This window comes from Tiliqua scincoides, chromosome 12, assembly GCF_035046505.1.
Source record: "Tiliqua scincoides isolate rTilSci1 chromosome 12, rTilSci1.hap2, whole genome shotgun sequence".
NCBI lineage: Eukaryota > Metazoa > Chordata > Lepidosauria > Squamata > Scincidae > Tiliqua > Tiliqua scincoides.
The window spans coordinates 14,567,149-14,589,917 of record NC_089832.1 but is presented as its reverse complement, the minus strand read 5'-3'; the positions used below and the strand labels follow the sequence as shown (position 1 = coordinate 14,589,917).

General features: G+C 46.0%; 2 protein-coding genes across 2 annotated transcripts in view; one reads left to right on the top strand and one right to left on the bottom strand.

Moving 5' to 3' along the window:
- The window catches only part of SH3BGRL (SH3 domain binding glutamate rich protein like), a 30,921-nt gene extending 14,754 nt beyond the window's left edge, over nucleotides 1-16,167 (top strand). The window contains exons 2-4 of the mRNA XM_066640066.1: nucleotides 3,453-3,638; nucleotides 8,266-8,346; nucleotides 8,721-16,167. Of these exons, the coding sequence (XP_066496163.1) occupies nucleotides 3,453-3,638; nucleotides 8,266-8,346; nucleotides 8,721-8,753 (300 nt within the window). The 3' untranslated portion in view covers nucleotides 8,754-16,167. The remainder of the gene's footprint in view (nucleotides 1-3,452; nucleotides 3,639-8,265; nucleotides 8,347-8,720) is intronic.
- A 2,627-nt stretch (nucleotides 16,168-18,794) lies between these two features.
- Nucleotides 18,795-20,048, bottom strand: LOC136663265 (SH3 domain-binding glutamic acid-rich-like protein 3). The gene is made up of 3 exons (XM_066640265.1): nucleotides 20,001-20,048; nucleotides 19,435-19,602; nucleotides 18,795-18,885 (listed from the first exon to the last, which is right to left on the bottom strand). The coding sequence occupies exons 1-3, from the start codon at nucleotides 20,046-20,048 to the stop codon at nucleotides 18,802-18,804; spliced, it is 300 nt and encodes a 99-aa protein (XP_066496362.1). The 3' UTR covers nucleotides 18,795-18,801.
- Between the last annotated feature and the right edge of the window lie 2,721 nt (nucleotides 20,049-22,769).

Below are 22,769 nucleotides of genomic sequence, written 5' to 3'. Positions count from 1 at the left end.
TGGCTGTGTCCAGCCCATCAGCACCCCCTAGGGGGTGCCCTCTAGGGGTGCTGAAGGGCATGGACACAGCCAGGCTGCTGCAACTGCTGTGGTGACAGGGTGCAACAGGTGGACAGTGCACCCCTTCCCAGGCCCTTACAAAATTACTGCCTTCCAAACCAGTCTTGGCAGGCTGCGCCACCATCTGAGTAGGTTGAACCTTCACCTTTGCCAGTCCTGCACCCTCAGTGAACGTTCCCTCCAGCCTGTTGCATTCCACAAATTCCTGTTCCCACTCTGACTTGCTGGACTTGTCCCTAGCCCGTTCTGGTCCTCAGGGGCTCAAGACTGTTTTGCCTCCTTGTGCCAGCTGACCACCCAAGGACTGGTCTTGCCAGGCTTGAAGAACAAAAGCCTAATTTTGTATCCTAAAAGGAGTCTTGCCAAAATATGTCCAAGGAGCACATCGCAGAGAGCAGATAACTCGTTCAAAGGACTGTCTGTGATGGTGATATTGACAGAGCTGTCAGTCAGGACATCCCTGATTTGAATCATTCCTCTGCCGTAGAGACCCTTTCAGTCTCAGTCTTCCTCATCTGCAATATGGGGATAATAATATTTACCTTACAGGAGATTCATGAGTAAATTCTCTTACATTGGTTTGTTTAAATAATAGCAGCTGCAATTCCCCTGAATCAGATGCCAGTCATTTTTTCCTATTTAAAACCATTCATGTCCCTCTTTGCTTCTGAAACTGCTATTTGCTGTGCAGGGAAAAAGTTGCAGGTAACCCATGTGAGTCTGGGAAGCTTTCTCCTGCTAGTAAGCTTTCTCAAACAGCCCGGTCAGGATGTATATGGTTTTAATCAAGTAGATAACACAAGGAAGGTTAATGCACCTCTTTTCCCAAATGCCATCCCCAGTGGGATTCTCTCTATGGAAATTCACAGGAGAGGAGCGGTGGCATTGCAAAAAAAAATAAAAAAAAATCCTTTTTATTTATTTATGAATGAAATTTATTGTTATTATTTTACTATTAACAGTATTTATATACCGCTTTTCAACAAAAGTTCACAAAGCGGTTTACAGAGAAAAATGCAATAACTGATGGCTTTAAATGAATGAGTAAGTTTTAGCTGGATCTTTTTCGTAAGAGCATAAGAACAGCCCCGCTGGATCAGGCCAGAGGCCCATCTAGTCCAGCTTCCTGTATCTCACAGTGGCCCACCAAATAATCAGCATGATTATATGATTGCAATCAGCATGATATGATTCAGCACAAAAGAAAAATGTGATCATTACAAAGAAACAAAGCTGTGCTTAAACCAGGAAATAATATGTCATGAGTAAAAATGTCAAATGCTCTGGCAAAACAAAACCAGTTGCTGCGGGCCAGATAAACACTGGTTTTGGGCCAGATGTGGCTCCCAAGCCGTCATTCGGAGACCCCTGCATAGGGTGACAGCTGACTTCTGGGTCCACCCTTTGCATGGCTGCAAAACACCGAGTATCCTGCCAACATCCCAGTACGAATTGAAATCTAAGAACTGGCTTGCATCTCTTCCCCTCTTGCTTCCTCTCTCAGTGCCTCCACTGTGCCAGGGAAATCAGCGACCATATTTGGAGCTCCTTTGCCTATCTACCGACATCTGCTTGGTGGATGGTTTGAGTGTTTTTTGCCTGCCCATATATGGAAAAGCTGCTGGAGGAGGCCAGTATCTGGCCTGAATCGGAAGCGCTGCAGTGTCGAGGTGGCTGTTTTCCTTGCCATTGGCTAACTAGCTGCGAGTCTGTCCTCTTTTTTAACTGGTATCCTAGAGACGGGGAATTATGCAAAGAGGGCAGATGTGAGATCTGAATTCTGGGTTTCATTGGAACATCCCATCCCCTTGTAAAGGGTCAGTAATGAAGCCTGCTTTTATGGAAGAGTCTGCAGAAGGTGGTATCTTAACAAGCAGAGAATGATGGCTAGATTTAGATGGACGAGGCAGACTGAATTAGATACTCCGATAGGGCAGGGATGCACGGACTCAGCACTGGAAGCAAACAGTTTTGTGCCCACTGATGCCAAATCCCATACAGAGAATTTGTACAATCTGTACAATTGTATAATCTGCAGACATTGCCTTTTTATCTTTTGTACAGGGCTGTAAAAATTACAGAAATCTTAGTTGCGTTGCTGTGTTATTCTCCCACAACTAAAGCCCACACACAGCTCATGCAACAAAACAAATGGCATAACATAGCTTCCTCTCTGAAGAGGGCTTGGGAGAAAACAGACAGGAGACACCAGCAAGCAGCCCTCCCCCCAATAGTGTTGGGATACTATGCTGGGATGAAAAGGGACAGTAGATCTTCCCCTACTACATACAAGAGAACCACACGTGGAAAGGTTCCTGTTTACCTAGTTAGTAGCTGATTGGCTGATCCAGTGTTTCTAAACTGTGGGTCGGCACCCACTAGGTGGGTCAGGAGCCAATTTCAGGGTCCCCATTCATTTAGTGTGTATTTATTTTTTAATGTATTTGACTTGATGCTACCATGGTATGTGACTGCATTTGGGGGAAATGTTACAATTTGTTATTTGGAACATATAGTATGTATATGCTTTTAACAATGAGAGTCAATGGGGCTTACTTACGGATAAGTGTGGATAGGATTGCGGCCTTTGGGATGTTTGGGGAGTTTATTTTTCTAAGAACAGCAACTGCTTGGGAGGGTTAGGAGGTTAGGAGGGCTCTTTATTTTAGAGACATTTTTATACTTCTTGTAAGCTTTTAATTTACTTACTTTCTTGATTAATTGATTGATTTTGTCATATTGGGGGGGTGTTAAAAATTTTCCTGTTCAATGATGTCACTTCCGTCATCATTAATGTCATTTCCAGATTAATGACATCATTTCTGGTGGTTGCTGACTGATTGTCATTCTAAAACAGGGATGTCCAAAGTTTTTGGCAGGAGGGCCACATCGTCTCTCTGACACCGTGTTGGGGGCCGAATTAATTTACATTTCAAATTTGAATAAATTTACATAAATGTATATATTAAATATGAACTTATATGAATGAATGAAGGTCTTACAATAGCTCAAGGCCTATAAAAGGCCTTGCACAAAGCAAGGCTGGCCTTTCCTTTGCTGCCGCTACTGCATCACAGATGTGAAACAGCAAGCAGTGGAGGGAGCCCTCATCCCACAGCTCATGCAAGAGGCCAAACAGTTGCCCTCACGCTGAGAGCAGTTGCGTCGGGCTAGTGTGGGCTCCAACAAATCTCCGAAGGGCCAGAGGCTCATTGGAGACTAGGGGCTCCCTGAGGGCCGCATAGAGAGACCTTGAGGGCCGCAAGTGGCCCCAGGGCCAGGGTTTGGGCACCCCTGTTCTAAAAGGTGGGACCCAGTGCTAAAAAGTTTGAGAACCACTGTGCTGATTTTTGTATTGCTGCCTGATTCTTCTCTCATTCTCTCCGTTCTAGATTAAAAAGCAGCAGCAAGACTTACTTGGCTTCCTGGAAGCCAACAAGATTGAATTTGAGGAAAAAGATATCGCGGCCAATGAAGAAAACCGCAAGTGGATGCGGGAGAATGTCCCGGAAAACTCTCGGCCGGCCACTGGAAATCCATTGCCCCCCCGAATCTTTAATGACAGCCAATATCTTGGGGTGAGAGCTAGGCCTCCGTTTTTTGACCTTGGGTACAATCCTCTGTATGCTCCTTTGTAATGAATGGGGGGGGGGGTACCCTGCTCTTGCTGTGGCCCCATTCAAAACGATCCGGATTTGTATCATGCCGTGTTTGAGAGTGCTAAGTGCTTCACAGTTCCCAGCATAGATTTGATGTTGATCGGGTTATCATTCACAAGAGGGCACAGTCCCCAAGGAAGTTCTCCTGCAGGGTGAAATAAAATGGAGAGTTTGTGTGGCACAGTGACTAAGGACACAATCCTAACCAACTTTCCAACACCGAGGTAAAGGCAATGCAACTCCGAGGTAAGGGAACAAACATTACCTTACCTTGAGGAGACCTCCGTGACTACCCCCCAACTGCAGAATGCAGTACATACCCTACTGGTACGGCTATGCCAGTGCTGGAAAGTTGGTTAGGATTGTGCCCTAAGAGATGGAGCTGCAGATTGGAACTTTTTCCAGTTCAAATCCCACCTCTGCCATGAACTCACCCGTTGCCCTTAGGCAAGCCACTCAATCTTCCATCTGTAAAATGAGGCTAAACATTTACAGCATTGATGTATGGACTGCATTGCTGTGATGTACTACATGTGATGTGTCAGGAAGCACAATCCAAAGTGTGGTTTTATTTAAAATATTAATAATAATAATTATTTCATCATTATTAAAAACAAATTCTGTGCCACATTTCAACCATAGTATTCATAAAGCAGTTTACATAGCAATATAGAGGAAGAAACAACCCCCCCCCCCCATTCCAGAAGCGCTTACAATCTTGAAAACAATACACACCACAAGAGACGTCAACAACCATTGGGAATGCCTGGGAATGAACCGAGCCACTTGCTCTCCTCCTACTAAATGTAATAGGGCAGTGTTTCTCAAACTGTGGGTCGGGACCCACTAGGTGGGTCACAAGCCAATTTCAGGTGGGTCCCCCTTCATTTCAATATTTTATTTTTAATATATTAGACTTGATGCTACCATAGCATGTGACTGCATTTGGGGAAATGTTACAGACCTGTACTTTTAACAGACTACTATGTGTATGCTTTTAACAATGATAATAAATAGGACTTGCTCCTGGGTAAGTGTAGGTAGGATTGCAGCGTAGGATTGTTAAAAATTTCCCTGCTCGGTGATGTCACTTCCAGCCATGACATAACTTCTGGTGGGTCCCGACAAGATTCTTTTTCTAAAAAGTGGGTCCCAATACTAAATGTGTGAGAACCACCCGGTTTTCAGAGGTAGATTGATGGTGCTTTGATGTTATGATTGATGCTCATGTTGCTTTGAAGGGTTCTGACTTGTTTAGTGGCCTCCGGTTGCCTCTGAGTCTCCCACAAGCATACCCCTTTCTCTCCCTGCTAACCTGGAAATAGCATACACTCATCATGACCAGTCACCAGTGATACACTCATCAAGACTAGTCACCTGCCCTCCATGAACTTGCCTAATTGCCTTAAAAGTTGTCCAAGCTAGTGACCATCACTGCATCCCCCATCTTCCCTGCTGTTAATATATAGATTGTTAAAATGTTGCCCTGCAAGCCTCTTGGGGCAGAGATCTGTCTCATTTTGTTACTCTCTAAAGCACAGTGATGGCCCCATCTAAACAGTGTTGGAAGAACCGTCCCTTTTAGAATCCTGAAATGCTTTGCTGAGGTTTATAATGAAGTTGGCTTTCTTATGTTTGCGAATACATTCTTATATAGTCAGTCTCACTGTGTTCAGTGGGACTTAATCCCAGGTGAGTGTGCATAGGATTGCAGCCACAATCAGGAGTGTGCTAGACAATCAGCTGAAAAATCTATTTTGATCTTTCAAATCTTTCCAGTGTCCATGTGGGGTCAGTCATCTCCTCTTTTTCCTGCACTGGTCTGGAGCTTTTTGGAATATTCTTTTGTCTTGCGATTCCTCAAATGAGACTCTGCCTGGATGTGGACATGTGAGATGCTTTGCCCTTAATGGCTGCTCTCTCACAGCCTTCACCACGCTTCTCTGCTTGAGCCGCTGGTTGCACGATTCAGCTGTGATCTCCCTTCTAAGCGCATGGGAAGGCCAGGCTGACTGCATCAGTGGGAGAACAGGGGAAAGAAAGGAAGAGGTGCTTGGAACTTGGCAGGAGGAGTGGAAACCGGAAAAGCCTTCTGAAGGACTGGCTCATTCATCAGGATTACTCAGTTGCGCAAGCACTGGGCTTCTTCTGGATGGGTTCTGACAGCGGAATTGCAAATGCAGAATCAACTTGATGCAAGCCAGAACAGTGTGACCAGAAACAGCAAAATGATGCGCATTTAATGATTGCAGGGTGTGATATTTTTCCATCTTCCTATTCCTTCCAGATCATCGATAGTCAGTTTACCGTCTGTTTACTACAGTTTACTACTTGCTGTCACTCGGTGGCTGTTGTTGATCGAACTCTTCCACCCAAATACATTAGCCTTGCACCGTCAATATGTGCAGACCCTGAGACAGATTGGAACCAGCCCTCCTTCTGTCGAAATCCTCTCCGCTCTCATCTTTGTTATTCTCATAGCTTACACTTTTGTTATCTGTGCAAAGGTGACACGGGCGTTTTATTTAATTTTTTTTTAAAGAATGCTGGTTTGGAATGTGCAGGGAAGGCCTGTGGCTTCTTATTTGTGTGCCACGGGGTTGTCATGACCAATGTCACTTTGCAGCCGGACGAGCGGCTGCCGGACGAGCAGCTGCCCCGTCAGACATATATGCGCCAGGCTCACAGCGCATGTTCTCCTGCTTTTGATCCAGCTGCTGATTGGGGAATCGCAAGCAGCCATCCAAGTAGTGGTACTTGTAGGCTCCTTGTGGAGGGGAGAAGAATTTAAAGAAGAAAAAAACACCAGGGGCAGGAGCTTCAAGAGGCTTTTGTGGCTGTTGCCATGGATACCAGAATCCCCCATCTCATCGCCATCTTCAGGCAATGCATTTTTAATGTAAGAGGTACCTGGGCTGATGCCGTGATTGGGAACTCGGAGATGTCCAGATGTAGGCCATGGATCGTGCAAAATCATGCAACGTACATGCCCCCTTTTAAGTTTTGTTCCGCTGTTAAAAAAAGAGAAAAGAAATCATATTTCTCCATTCCAAAACATTTCTGTTCCATCTCAAAGTAAACTTACCAAAACAAACTCACAAAAGCCTAACAAATGACAAACAAAAAGCAATTAACAAAAAGTCCAAAGTGTGTTGTTTCTCAGTATCAAGCCAGCCTCCTTTCAACATGATTATGTCGCCTGATCATGGAAGCTAAGCAGGGTCAGGCCTGGTTAGTACTTGGATGGGAGACCTCCTGGGAATACCGGGTGCTGTAGGCTTATACCATAGTCTTTTGAGACTGAAGGTTGCCAACCATCTCCCTATACTGAACACTATCTCCCGATCTTGTCTGATCTCGGAAGCTAAGCAGGGCCAGGCCTGGTTAGTACTTGGATGGGAGACCGCCTGGGAATACCAGGTGCTGTAAAGCTGATACCATGATCTCGGAAGCTAAGCAGGGCCAGGCCTGGTTAGTACTTGGATGGGAGACCTCCTGGGAATACCAGGTGCTGTAGGCTGATACAATGATCTCGGAAGCTAAGCAGGGCCAGGCCTGGTTAGTACTTGGATGGGAGACCTCCTGGGAATACCAGGTGCTGTAAAGCTGATACCATGAGCTCGGAAGCTAAGCAGGGTCAGGCCTGGTTAGTACTTGGATGGGAGACCTCCTGGGAATACCAGGTGCTGTAGGCTGATACCATGATCTCGGAAGCTAAGCAGGGTCAGGCCAGGTTAGTACTTGGATGGGAGACCGCCTGGGAATGCTGGGTGCTGTAGGCTTATACCATAGTCTTTCGAGACTGAAGGTTGCCAACCAACCAACCAGGACTTCCAGAGACCCCTGGGGCAGCATACCGCATCCCACTGCCCCTTTACTCGGCAGCACACCCCATCATGCCTGTTTCTGGGTGGGGAAAAGGAGAAAGGAAGTGTGGAGGGGAGGAGAAGAGGGTGGTGGGATAGAGTGCCTCCTCTCCTTCGTATGCCCTTTTCCTTTCTGTTCCCTCTTCCTTTTCAAATTCATGAAGCGAGATTATCTGGAGCAGCAGAGGCTGGTGGGTACACAGGAGCAGAGACTCCCCTGCCAGTACTTTCTGCCGAAGCAACCACCTCTATCAGCCACCTGGACGAGGCAACCCTACTCAGTATATCAAGAAACCCAATGCATCGCCATCTGAAAGCCTTGTCAAATAGGTGGGCTTTCCATGGGCAGAAGTAAGATGCGAAAGTAAACTCTTTAAAGAGAGAATCCCACAACCTTGGAGCCATGACCAAAAAGTCCCTGCTCTCTGTTGTGATGAATGACCCTCTGCTAAGAGAACACGGAGCAGAACCCTTGAGGATTTGCTTCAGTAGCTGGGGGAGCGGTTCTCATTGGGAGAAGTGCTTCCTAAACTATGTGGGCCCCAGACTTGAAGGAGATGAGCCCTTGAATGACTCTGAGAGGCTGGGTTCTAGATATCTCAAGCAGCTAAATGGATCCTTGTAGAGCAGATTGAATCTAAAATGGGCTTGAACATTGTTTTCTTTCTTTTTTTTCGAAGAATTATGACGATTTCTTTGACGCTAGAGAGAACAATGCGGTGTATTCTTTCCTTGGCCTGACTGCCCCACCTGGTTCAAAGGTATGGGTTGCTCTGATTTTGTGTTAATAAGTGATTTCTTACTATTTTGAATCTGATCTGTTTTGTCTTAGTCTAATTTTGCTAGCAAGCTGCGGTTGCTGTGGGTGCGCATAGGAGGTGCTGTGGGGGTGCACATGTTCAAGCAATTTACCTGAAAGGCAGACTTCTGTCCTTTCTGAAGAAGCACCTTTGGCTTCTCGCAAATCTGTGTGGAATTGGGGGCATCAACAAACTGGATATGACAAGGGCACCTTTAGACTCGAGGCTTGGGTGCATTTGTGTTTTTAAAAAACCGTGTATCCCAAATTGTCAGCATTTTGCCAAAATAACTTGTGCGTTTAACTCCCCTGTGTGCCCTTGTGTTTTTGTTTCAGGAGGCAGAAGCCCTGGCAAAGCAAGAAGCATGACTTTCCTCGCCGCCTCCGTCTCAAGCCTTAAACATTCTTGTAAAGGGAATTTTTTCCCCACAGCTTTTTATACAGTAGCAAAAAAATGGTCTCCACTTCAAGGAAAAAAAAGGTTCTGTCGTATTTATCCTAAAATACTGCCTGCTGCGCACAGAATTCTGCCATGTCTAAACAAAAGTGCCATGTGAAAGCTGTGGCTTCTTTGTGGAGAACTGATATAATCAAAGTATTTAGGAAGAATTGATTTTTCTTCTCCTCCAAATGATGTAATCTGCTTTTTACTGTTGCATAAATTTTTGTAAACTTACAAAACAAACCCATCCTATTTTACTATTAATGATGCCGATATAGATATCGATCCAACTGTTTTAAAGCCAGCTGTTGGTTTTTTTTTCATTAAATGGGAAGGAATAATAGCAAAATCATCTGTTAATAAACCCCCCAACAGCCTCTAAAACACTATTCAAAACAGCCAATTATCATAATCCTATTTTTAAAAATGACTTTAAAAAAATAACTTTGTACAGAAAGTCCTCACTTAATATCATCAATAGGTTCTTGGAAACTGTGACTTTAATAAAGGCTGAAATCCTAGCCACATTTGGTTGGTTGGCAACTTTCAGTCTCGAAAGACTATGGTATAAGCCTACAGCACCCAGTATTCCCAAGCGGTCACCCATCCAAGTACTAACCAGGCCTGACCCTGCTTAGCTTCCGAGATCATGGTGTAAGCCTACAGCACCCGGTATTCCCAAGCGGTCTCCCATCCAAGTACTAACCAGGCCTGTCCCTGCTTAGCTGTCGAAATCAGACTTAATTTGGGAGTAAGCTCCATTGTCTATAATAGGACTTACTTCTAAGTAGATGTGCCTAAGATTGGGCTGTAAAACAACTTAAAACTAAACCAATTTTGCAGCAGGCTTATTGATGGGCTGTACCTGTTTCTGTTCAACGTCATCACAGACCTTATCTGAGAAAGCCATAGCTTATACAGTTAAAGAGTTAAAGTTGGAGGTCTGTCCAGAGAAGTTGTGGAAGTTGTAGGTGTTTAGTGCTTGTGGGTGTTATAGGAAAACTGCAGGAGTGTATTCCAATATAATGGCTGCCTTACTGTACGGTACTTACCTTTTACTATGGGATACTTATGATGGTAGTGTGGTTTCCTCTGCTTTTGCGTTGAAGCAAGCCCCGGTGTCCCTAGCAAAACCACTGTGGGGTCTTATTAGGAAAGTGGCTGGTAGATGCAGCTCAGTTTTAAGTAGGCTGTGCTGTAGCATGAGACTTTGGGGGGGGTAGTAACTTGCTGGCGGGCTGGGGTGGTTTGTTTTCTCATCAGCGTTAAAGCGAAATGACTGAAGGCAATGACATTAAGTGAGGACTTCTGTAATCATTTTGTGAACTCTCAGTATGGAGGAGGGATGCTGCTGAAAGTGTTTTAACTTTGTAGCATACAGCATAGTGGTTCTTAAACTTTTTAGAGTCCCCAGAGGCTGCTGCCTGGTTTATAAATGCCAAGGGATGTGACAGCAACTGTTACCCTGCACATGCCCGATCTTGTCTGATCTTGGAAGCTAAGCAGGGTCAGGCCTGGTTAGTACTTGGATGGGAGACCGCCTGGGACCGCCAGTCTTTCAAGACTGAAGGTTGCCAACCGGATGTGGCTATAATGGTGATGGAGTAGCAGTGCTTCTCCCCCACAAGTATGTGCTTGTTTTACTTTTGATGCATATAGCCTAATCTGCTCTGTCAGTTTTGCACAACACCAAAAATTGGGTCACGACCCACAATTTGAGAACCACTGGCATAGACGTTAAAAATGACACCATGGGATTTTAATGGAAATGACTGATGTGGGGTGTTCCCCCCCCCACACACACTGCAGTTTTGATTGCTGCACAATGTGATTGCCTCTCAAGGGTTGGAATGTGCCCATATGTGCAAAATTTTTACCTGATTAATGATCTAGTGGCATTAACCTGACACCGGGAATGGGGCTGTGAGGTTTGATGCTTCTTGTGTCAAGTTGTGCAAAAAGGTTGAGTCCGCTGCATGTTTTGTACACGCTATCCCATGGAAAGCTGGTCAAGTCATTGCAGTGATTGCCTTCTAAGGAATTGGCCTTGCAAATCTGCTGTATAGGAAGAAATATTTTGAGAGAACAAGCCACACTCTTCCTTTGTCACCATGGATTTGCAGTACTACAGCTCAGTGAAGAAAGCAGTGCTGTTGACCTCAGTATTTATCTGCTCCAGGTTATAGCTAAATTTTTCCAAAAGGTTGGGGTGCACTGGTGGCGTACAGTGCTAGCACCAGGTTGCTGTGATCTCTGGGGCAGTCCATTGCACTGGGCCCTCCCCTGACCATCCCTTGATGACATACCGAATGCTACCAGAGCCTGACCTGGTCAATCTCTGACACCATCACTGTGTGGGAGTGATATATCAAGACCACAAGTTTCAAAGTAAACTTGAAAGGTATTGGTCTCTTGATTTCATGTCAATTTGAAAGAGAACATGAATAGAACACGAATGAATCCCAAGGCCCTAGTCCTGCAATCCCCTCAATACAGACCTTTTGCTAGCTTGGTGCATCTTCATTCTTGCCTTCCAGTACTCAAGCAAATATTGTTTATAATGCACTGAGTTATAGCCTATTTTAGTGTTTCCCAAACTGTGGATCGGGACCTATGTTGTGTCACAGCTCCTCCCCACTAGGTATCGTGCCTGCTTAAGGCTGGTTAGTTTCCCTTTGCTAACTCACCCAGGTAGTAAGCAAGCGTCAGAGTCAAGTCCCAGTTCAATAAATGCAGATTGCCAAATCACAGTCCAAAGTCAATATGCCGGGTCACAGTCCAAGGTCAAATTCTGGTCTGGTCAGGTCTCCTCTGGGTCAGGGTAGCCTTTGGTCCTTCTGTAGCTGCCTTTTATCCTTTGTGTCCCATTAAGTGCAAATGCAGCTCAGCTGTGAGCTACCTCCTTAGCTCATTCAAAGTCCCATCAAGGTCAAATGAAGCTCAGGTGTCCAGCCAGGTCTCCATTGGCCTTGATTGATTACAGCTGTGGAGCCAGCCCTGCCCTTCCCAGAACTGTCAGCCAGCTGCTGTCAACACCACAGCATCCACCTGATGATCTTCTGATCTTCCATTACAACCTATCAGTGGGTTGCAACTTGATTGTTGGTGGACAGTGAAACTGAGCCCTATGGAAATGAAACTGAGCCTACTCATGAGTAGGCGACCGTGCCTCCATCTTCTTCGAAGGGCCGGTTGAGAGGAACACAATGCCACCAGAATGGTCCCAATCCGATGAACACAGGCCCCAAAAAACACTTGAGAAGGAAGTCCCCTTTCCAAGCTGACTAGGAAAATGTATGGAAACATTTGGAAAGCAAAACTGAGTCACACTTAGGGATTTACTTGTGGTTGGCAAACTTGAAGGCCAGGCAAAGGGGATTGCAAGGTCACCAAATTGGTCCCAATCCGTTGAATGTGGAGCTCAACAAATGCTCCAGAAGGCGCCCCCCACCATAGTAAACAGGATAAAAACAGGCTTGAGCAGCTGATAAACTGAAACTATTTTTTAAAAAATTGTAAAGATAGGTGGGTCCCGATATGGTGTCGTTTTAAAAAGTGGGTCCCAGTGCTAAAAAGTTTGGGAACCACTGGTCTATTTGATGCTTGCAACCAAGTCTTCTCACTTTCAAAGGATTGTAGCATAACACCAGCTGTAATTTTCCTCATCTAGATGTCAGGGCAAACTAGAGTTAGAGAAACCGTAGTTTGCCACTAGAGGAAGCCAGGAAATAGAGGAGGCTGTCTGTCTATGCAGAATAACCAGAGAGGTCACGCACGAGCCTATGGCACATGCCCTCCTCCTTCAAACCTTGGTTGGAGGATTGTCCAAACTGAACCATGCTTTAAACATCAATCATGGACTGAGATAGTGGAGATCACAGACTGTAGCAATTGTCATGTTTGAGACTGTGGTGGTATCTATCAGCAGTCTCAAGAATTGCTGGGCGTCCGTCTATAAGTGGTTAGTTAGCATATCACGTGTGCCTAGAGAACACGCATGTGTCCATTCAGGACCACACAAGCCTAAACTGGCCCTTTATTTCTGTGCTTAGCAGATCAGTAGGAAGCCTCTTTTGCATTTCTCTGTTCTTCATGCAGTCCTGAGGAAATGGCAGAAGAGTAGGATAGGATTATATCTGTATAGAGGACAAAGCATGAACTCACTGATAGGAAAGTGCAGGCTTACCCGTGTCCACAGGGGTTCCATTCCAGACCCCCCACATATTCCAGGGATACCTGGGATGCCCTTTTAAAAGGTAAGGAAAGTAAAGTAAAGGAATGCACCCAAAATAGCTGTGCCTACCTCTGTGCAGCTAAACCACTGTGGAAGGCTGCAAGCAAACTTCTGGGCTGCCTATAGACTCTTCCTGGTCATGTTGAGGCACCTCCCTTCGCTCATTGTCTTCCAGAATGCATTGCGATGCGGTATCCTCTGGATCCGTGGATAATTGCAACCTCAGGTACCAGATATGCGGATACCCGGGGCCCGCCTGTATATCATGGCCTGTTTTAAGTTCTAACCCATATCCCAAACTTGTGCGAATGCCCATTTAAAAAATTTCCTGTGTGCTTTTAATGACCTTTGGCCAAACGACATGAGCATGTGAAGACCAGGGGACATCCACTGAAATTGAGTGTTGGGAGAGTTAGAACAGACAAAAGAAAATATTTCTTTACTCAGCGTGTGGTTGGTCTGTGAAACTCCTTGCCACAGGATGTGGTGATGGTGTGTGGTCTGGACGCCTTTAAAAGGGGATTGGACAAGTTTCTGGAGGAAAAATCCATTACGGGTTACAAGCCATGATGTGCATGTACAACCTCCTGATTTTAGAAATGGGCTATGTCAGAATGCCAGATGCAAGGGAGGGCACCAGGATGAGGTCTCTTGTTATCTGGTGTGCTCCCTGGGGCATTTGGTGGTCCGCTGTGAGATACAGGAAGCTGGACTAGATGGGCCTATGGCCTGATCCAGTGGGGCTGTTCTTAAGTTCTTATGACACACAACTGGAAACACATTTCCCCCCCCTTTAAAACAGCTGCATGGACATCACAGTCTTTGTTAGTCCCAGAATGTGCTGGGAGGGGGAGAATCATTATCCCCATGTGCTTTTATCTTTTTCAGGGGCAATTCCCAACTTCAGCAGGGGAGGAAAAAAACATGGGATGGAGAAACACTTTTTTGTGATTCATATGATCTTTTCATATGTGATTCATATGATCTTCTAAATATACAACTTATCCAAAGTTAAGAGCCTGTAGCTCCCAAACTGTTGGATTTCGGTGTGAAAGTTAAGAGAACTTTGGTGTAGTAGAAGTTTTGTTCTTGGGAGTCCGGTTACCATCCGGGCTCCCCTTTCAGGGTCTACGGCTGCTCCCAACCTAAAAGCACACAGGAGAGGGTGAACAAAAGCTGCTTTGTTTCCTGAACGGCATGGGTTTCTTAAGGCATCCCAGCAGAGATGTGCACATTTCAGAAAGCACATCTGGCCATTCCTGGGGAAAAACCCCCTCGACGAAATGAGCTCATTGTTTCCCTCTCTCTAATGAATTATTAGACAGGGAGAAATCTTGGAGTTTCTTGTTGATTAAGTTTACTAGACTGTTGCAATAAAGCATTTTCAAATAGTTCGCCAAGATGATAGCTTGCACTTGATTTTTAAGGCTGTAGTATAACTTTGTTTTTCCTCTGCAAACCAGCTGCATAGACCTGCATTAGTGAAATACATAGAGTTTCCTATGGAAACTTAACCGTTGATGGGGATCACTCCATAATGGAATTCACTGCAATTGAAGATGGTGATAATGTCCTCTGGCTTTTGAAGGGACCGAGACATATCCGCGGAGGTGCACTGTCAATGGCTATTATCCGATTTAGCAATATGTTCGTATTCAGAACAGTTCAGATTTGACGTCCAGGTTCTGGTTGGGGCATCAGCAGCAAGCAAAGGACTGTCAACTTCAAGCCATGTTTGTGGGCTTCTGGAAAGCATCTGGTGGGCTCCAGTGGGGAACATAGTTAGATGGGCTTTGGCTGATCCAAAGAAATATCATGGATGGGTTATGTATTCTCTCTTCCCCTGCCCTACTTTCCCCATACAAAATCTGATTCCCCTTTTGCTAATCTAGGTGCATGCTTTCTTCTGCACATTGCCTGAGAAAACAATGCCCCAGGAGGTGCACATGGTGAGATATCTTCATCCCACCCCACTGTTATTTTTGGCTGTAACTTTTGTTGTATAGAAATACTTCAACGCGGTTTGTTTCATTGCATTCTGCCTGAAATTATGCATTGATTGATATATAACATGACTGAATTCAAAAATACAAAGATTTTAAAAATTTTGGTGAGTAGTAGTGACACCCAAACTGTGCGTGTCACCTGCTGCGGCCCGCACCTCTTGCACCCCCCGCAGCGACTTCATTGTGTTATCGTGGCAGGCAGTCTGATCACGCTGAATGTGTTTAACTAGCACCCTTGTTCACTGCAAAATAGAATGAAGCTATGTCGATGGCAACCCTGGTGCACAATCTAGCAAAAAGGATCTAGTCCTCAGTGAGGTGCTAAACCTGTTGCCTGAGTTTTATGACCCTTCAGTCTGCAAGTGAAGACTCACCTGCTTTGAATGCTGAATTAGGATAAAATAAATGCCTGCACAAAGAGAGCTAGCATGTGGGCAGAATGATTCTTCTTCAGCCTTTGCCTGAGATGCTAGTTTTCTGTGTACACGTATGTTTGGTGTAGAAAAGTGTTCAATCAGGAGAGCCATCCCCTGCAATCTGAAGGGATACAGCATAAGCGCATGTGGGCCACTTGCATGAGAACACAGCCAAGATTCCTGTGGCATTCTCACCATAATGCAAATATTTTTGTTTTTTTACTTTGCCAAATGTTCACATTCGTGTTCAGGTGCTTTGAATTTAAAACCAGAAAAAAGGCTAGTTTTTGTGACATGAATCAGGATTGTCATGTCACAGCCTTAGTTCTGAAAAGTTGTTCTATTTAGGCCTTGCACTCTGACTTTTAATTTTGAATTTCTCCGTCGTCGTCCCTGCCACCTTTAGTGATCATTCTGGACTGGAAAGTCCCCAACCACAAGACTTCCTTTCCTTCATGTTCCTCTTTTTTTAGAGATTTTTTTTTCACTAGAACTGTGAATTTCTTGTAGAGTTTTCCCTGAAACTTTCAGTTAAGTGTTAATGTTAGTGATTGACACAAAGGGAGGACAGCCTGAATTCCAAAATCTGAAAGAGCTGCATATCTGCCTCAAATATATGGCACCACTGTTTCATGTTTCAGTGGAATGCATTTCATAATAAACATTCCCACTTGACACATTTTAATTCTGTCTCTCCTGTAATGCATTCCCAGAGCAATCTGTTTGCAATTGACGGGTTTTTATTTTATTTATTTTTTTAAGCAGACCGGTTGTATTAGTTAACCCAGCATTTCTCAAACTGGTGGGTTGCGAGCCAGTTTCAGCTGGGTCACACAGCACCTCGCTCAACCACCGTTGAAAATACAGAGCTGAAAATACAGGGTACGGAGCTGCTGGGCAGGGCAAGCTCCTGGTGGGAGAGAGGCTTGGTGCTTTGCCCTGAATAGGTGGGACGCTGGAAAGGGGGGAGGGCTGTGTGGGTGGAGAAGGATCCAAATCTCTGTTCTGCTTTGACTTCCAAGCTGGAATGGTTGAATTTTGAGCTATGCAAAATAACAGCACGAGTGCACTATCTAATGGGACCTTTGGCTGATTGTGGTTTAGGTTTGAAGCCTACATTGATGCCACCTCTGACCATGACATCACTTCCAGGTTAAGGATATCACTTCTGGTGGGTCCCGGCAGATTGTCATTCTAAAAAGTGGGTCCCGGCGCTAAAAAGTTAGAAGCACTGAGCGAACCAGAAGAAGCCTGTGTGAGCAGAAGGGAAAATAACTTTACGGAGCACTCCTTTCAGTCTGTCTGCAGAATCCTATGCCTTGCCCTGCAGAGTTCCTTTGCCACCCCACAGGTAGTGTTAGAAGTTGGCCAGGTTGGTCATTGGCCAAGGGTACAATGAAGGACCACCTAGCTGACTATGACTTCCAGCATCTATTGGTAGTAGCGCCGTTAAGTCTTTTTATGAAAATTGAGAGTCATGCTTGGACTGTAGACTTCCATAAGTCTATAAGGGGAGGCAGTTCATAATTCGCTGGGAAGCATTGCCCTCCCTAATTTCCCCACAGGCCAGTCAGTGCCAAATGCTCCTAGACCAGGGGTGTCCAAACTTTTGGGCAGGAGGGCCACATCATCTCTCTGACACTGTGTCGAGGCGAGGGGGGGGGGAAGAATTAATTTGCATTAAAATTTGAATAAATTTACATAAATGAATTTATTAGAGATGGGACTTATATGAACGAATGAAGGTCTTGCAGTAGCTCAAGGCCTATAAAAGGCCTTGCACAAAGCAAGGCCAGCCTTTCCTTCGCTGCCACTGCTGCATCACAGATGTGAAACAGCAAGTAGTGGAGGGAGCCCTTGTCCCACAGCTCAGGCGAGAGTCGAACAGTTCTCCTCATACTGAGAGTGGTTGCGTTGGGCCAGCATGGGCTCCAGCAAGTCTCTGGGGGGCCAGAGACTCATTGGAGACTGGGGGCTCCCTGAGGGCCTGATTGGGAGCCCCCGAGGGCTGCAAGTGGCCCCCGGGCCAGGGTTTGGGCACCCCTGTCCTAGACAATGGGAGTTCCGTCACTTTGGAGCCTTCCCCCCCCCAAGAGACCAGTGCAGCTGGGCAACTGGTAAGCCATGGTGGGTAAGGGAGGAACTATTCCCACTTACTACCACTGAGCTCAGCCCACACCCAAGGCAGGAACTCTGCTCCCCAAGCCCTCAGTAAAATAGGACTAGGGAGAGGTGGCAAGTGAAAAGATGCATAGAGGTCCAAGTGGAGACCTTTACCTAGGAAAGGCCAGTGGTGTGGCCAGCTCTCCACTTCTGCCCACTGTAGGCATCCCAGAGGCCCATGGTACATACAAAAAATGATATGCACAGGAAGTGGAACAGTAGCAGAACTGCTCTCATTACGCATTGGGGCAGGCCTGTGACATGCCACTCCACCTCCAAAATGCCACCCCCCTCTAGCATACCACTGCTGCCGCCTCCACCCCCCCACCCGAAACTTACCAAGGGTCACAGAGTCTTGCGCAATGCTCAGTGGCAATCGAGAAGACTTCTAAGACTTCTCACTGGAAGTATTGCTTAAAACAGTGGGGGAAGCCTCCGGAGGCTTCTCGCCCACTATTGAGCGCCGTGCGAGCCTCGCCTGCTCGCAGAATGGCTCAAATGGGCAAGCGGAGGCGCAGTGGGGGGGACAAGTGCAGCACCCAGGGCATTTGATCCCCCTGCTTTGCTCCAGTCTGCCACTAGGATGGAATATTGATCAAAGCACACGACTGAGCTTTGAGCATGTATCCAAACGACAAAATTTAAACACGGTGATTTGACAATTGGCTGTGCCCCAAGCCACCACTTTGGCACGGAGCTTCACCTTCCCAAGTTGCCATTTTGCATGTATAAGCTCCCAAAGCTCTGGAATTTATTTATTTTTTGAAGTGGATCCCAGAAGCTTGAAGTTTACTGCCCAGGACCTGAATCTCTCCAACACTGTGTCTGAATGAACAAAGGTCTATGTCTCACAAGAAAAATGCCACTTAAGGTTCAGATAGTTCATATGCACAATAGCTGCCTTTTAATATTCCACCTGAGCTATACTGCCCAGTGCATTCACTGTCCCAGCGAGTCTCTGAAGGAGACAGCATTCAGCCTTGATCCGGGCATGGAAAGGTTCTTTAGGAAAAAAGCAGAGCATGCAAAAAGCATACATGTCATTCCATGGCTAACATGTCAGTGCTGCAGTGTTCACGTGTGGGTAAAACTTGTCAACATCATTAACAATGAGATTAACAATCTGTTTAGCTGGTCTGAGGACTCTGTAGAGCCTTCAGCTGGCCATCTCATCTGTTGCCATCTTCAAGAACTTCCTCACTTCCTCGTTCTCGCTGGCTTCGTGAAGCATCTCAAAACCCTGAGAGAAATAAATGCACATGGGAAGTTACACAGAGCCGACCAGAAGTCCATCGCAGGTTACAAGCAGAACGGGTATGTGCAACCCCTTGCTTTTAGATGTAGACAACCTCAGAATCCAAGGGAGTGTGAACAGGATGCAGGATGTATCGTGTGCTCCCTGAGACATCTGGTGGGCCACTGTGAGATACAGGAAGCTGGACTAGATGCCCCCTTGGCCTGATCCAGCAGGGCTCTTCCTTGGTTAAGAACATAAGAACAGCCCCACTGGATCAGGCCTTAGGCCCATCTAGTCCAGCTTCCTGTATCTCACAGCCAGGGAGCACACCAGATAACAAGAGACCTGCAAGGCTTCCTGGGAATTGTAGTTAAGAACATAAGAACAGCCCCACTGGATCAGGCCATAGGCCCATCTAGTCCAGCTTCCTGTATCTCACAGCGGCCCACCAAATGCCCCAAGGAGCACACCAGATAACAAGAGACCTGCATCCTGGTGCCCTCCCTTGCATCTGTCATTCTGAGCTTTTAAGCATTGAGGGATGTTTCTTACCCCACAGTACTGCTCTCCGTTGAATATCTGTGGTGGAATTGCATCACTCTTGCCGGTTTTGTTCCTCATTTCTTGCAGCAAGCTTTCACTGATGGAGACGTCCACTAACTCATATTTCATACTATTTCCATCCAGAATACGGAGGACTTCCGACTGCCTCTTCTTCACCTAGACAAACAAAATAGGAATAGAGGAGGGGTTACGCCTTGCTGGAGAAGCACCTGCTTTGAGGATACAGGATGCTCCAGTTTCAATCCCTGGCATCACCAGATCGATTGGGGAGAGAGCCTATCTAGTTTGGAGAGCAGCTGCCAGGCAGTGTAGGCACCGGTAAGGTAGATGGAAGGCAACTTTCTTGGTCCCCAAAAGAGGCCTCACTTCACCACCACTACCACATGAAAGGTATCGGCACAGAGGTGGTCTCAGGGATTGGCTGGAGGCCCCCAACAATACCCATCCCTGATGTGACCATGTGATGTTCTCATTGCATCCCATCACTGACACGTGGAGCGTCTTGTCCCTGGCAAACAACCACTGATCTTATCATAAATTTCTCTGCCCCTCACCTCCCTGGATCCCGTAACACTGGTGTAGTAGACCCGGATAGTGGCCATGTTACACTAGCCAGGGCCCCGATTCTTGTACATCCGCCACCTCTCTCGCTCTCTTTTTCTCTCTCTATCTGCTCTACTCTTGATCCAGCTGCCCAAGCCACTGTCCTTGCAGTCACTATGGTAACTTAACAGCTGGCTTGGCTGGAATCTCCCCCCCCCCAAGTGTGCAACACAATTGGGCTTTTCCGATTGGTCAGTTGGAACTGTCACTCAACAGGTAAGTTCTCACCTTTCTTTTCCTTTCCCACAGTGTTAGAGAATACTACAGAGAAGAATCTCATGACAGGTGGAGGATTTTCTGGAAGGGAATTGGAGCAGCCTTTTTGAAAAATTGTGCCCAGGGAAGGGAATGAGACCAGCCCATAGGAATCAATGGAGAAATTCAGAATTTTGACATAGATATACCAGGGCCCCAGCCTGTGTCCTCTTTCCCCCCATCCCTGCAAAAAGAAGGGCCCCCATTTCTTTCTAGTTTAAGGCTTCTTTCTCATGAAACATTTTTGAGTTTCTAAGCATTTGGTGCAAAAAACAGCTCACAATCCCATATTACAGGTTGGGCAGACTGTGGCTACAACAGCCCTGCAGGGCAGTGCACGATTGTTATTCTTGCATGTTGGAGATCAGAATGAGGTCGACAGAGTGGCATAGGGCAGCCCTGCAACGCAGTCTAGTGGTGCTGTTCTTTCACTGAAAGTGGGAGGCCAGGAGGAGGTTTAGGACAGCCCTGCAAAGCGGTCCTGGTTAACAGTGCAGGTTAGAGAGGTGAGGCTGAGGTCGAGATTTCCCTCTCCAAATCCCCTTTACAAAATGCCCCTCTATTGCAACAAAGTTTAGTGCACTGACATTGATTACAACTGGAACTGCTCAATCACATCCTGCCCATTCCAAATGCAGCACCCGATTGCATGCAGTGGGCCCAAACTCAAATGAATTTAAAAAAATTCACATGAAATAAGGCCCAAGTTAGAAAGAGAAGATGATTCTCTCTCTGAAGGTGCTTTTTCTGGATGGGACACATGCTGCCCAATGGCATCTACCAGGGTCTGTGGGCACTCAGAAGCCGAAGGAGAGGCCCCAGAAATTTCCTGGGATCCTACATTTTCCAGGCTCACCAGGACTCACTCCCCACATGGGATACTGCGGGCTGCCACAAACTGTAAGCACAGGGCTAAGGAATGCATACATGACACTCCTTAACACTGTATCAAGTCTGGGAGGAAATTGACCTGCTACAGTAGCTCTTGGGCTTGTGGATCTGCTGACCATGCAGGAGTGTACAGAGCTCAGGGACACAGCTGCAGGACTACAGCTGCTGCAGAAGTAGGCTTTGGTGCACACGAGACACTTTCCATTCTGATGCCCATTTTCTGCCATGATTTCCTATATTTAAAAAAGTTTGGAGAGACTTAAGAGTGTGTTTGGTTTTCCTTATAGCTACAGATGCTGCATGGGTGGATAGACCTGGACACTGCACCAGGAAGCCCAGTAGACCTGGGCTCTAAAGACTTTTCTGGCTGTGGCCACCACTCCCTCCCTGTTTGTCTCCTCCTTGCCCCTGTTCTGCCAATCCCCATCACCATGGTCCCCCCACTTTGTTTTACCCCTTCCCTCCCCCCTGGGAGGGGGTCCAAAAGAAACTTTGTAGTTATACCCCCTGATAAATTCATCTCAGTAGCCCTGGCATCTACTGCCCAGATCCTGGACTTATCCACTGATTTCAATGGGCAGCTCTGCCTTGCAGGAAAAAGAGTGTGGATAACCCGGAATCTACCCATATAAGTCAGTCTAGCTTCTGTATGTCTATACTCTTACAGCCGTCTTTGCTCTCTGGCGCCCCCAGGCTGGCTAAGAACGATAGGAGCGCTTTGTAATGTTGGCGCGAGCGGGCGCAGGAAACCAAACAAGGCTCACTGCTCAAACATTTTTTTGTTTCTTGCGGCTTTTTGCTGTGAATTACATTGGCGGGAGGGAGAGATGGGTGTTGCATTAATCAAATTATTTTCAATATGTTTATTACATGATTCCATATATTTAATAATTATTTAATAATAATAATAAAATAAAATAATGGTTGGCAACCTTCAGTCTTGAAAGACTATGGTATAAGCCTACAGCACCCGGTATTCCCAAGAGGTCTCCCATCCAAGTACTAACCAGGCCTGACCAAAATAAAAAATACACAAATACTGTATTCATTTATGCACACACATGGATGACACTGTATTAAATAAGAATAGTAATTAATGTATAGCTGCATTACACATTTATAGATGCATGAGCCAGGTAGAAATTCATCAGGTGCTGCCACGTTTTAATTATTCACACTGTGTTTCTCAAACTGTGGGTCAGGACCCACTAGGTGGGTTGCAAGCAAATTTCAGGTGGGTCCCCATTCATTTCAATATTTTATTTTTAATAGACTTTATGCTACCATGGCATGTGACTGTATAGGGAAAATGTTACAGATCTGTGCTTTTAACAGGCTACTCTGTATATACTTTTAACAATGACAGTAAATGGGACTAACTCCTGGGAAAGTGGGTAGGATTGCAGCCCAGGATTGTTAATTTTCCTGCTTGATGGTGAAACTTCCAGTCATGACATCACATCTGGCGGGTCCTGACAGATTCTCATTCTAAAAAGTGGGTCCCAGTGCTAAAAGTGTGAGAACCACTGATCTGCAGAAATTGGTATCTGCGGGGGAAAGGGAGTCTGGGAACG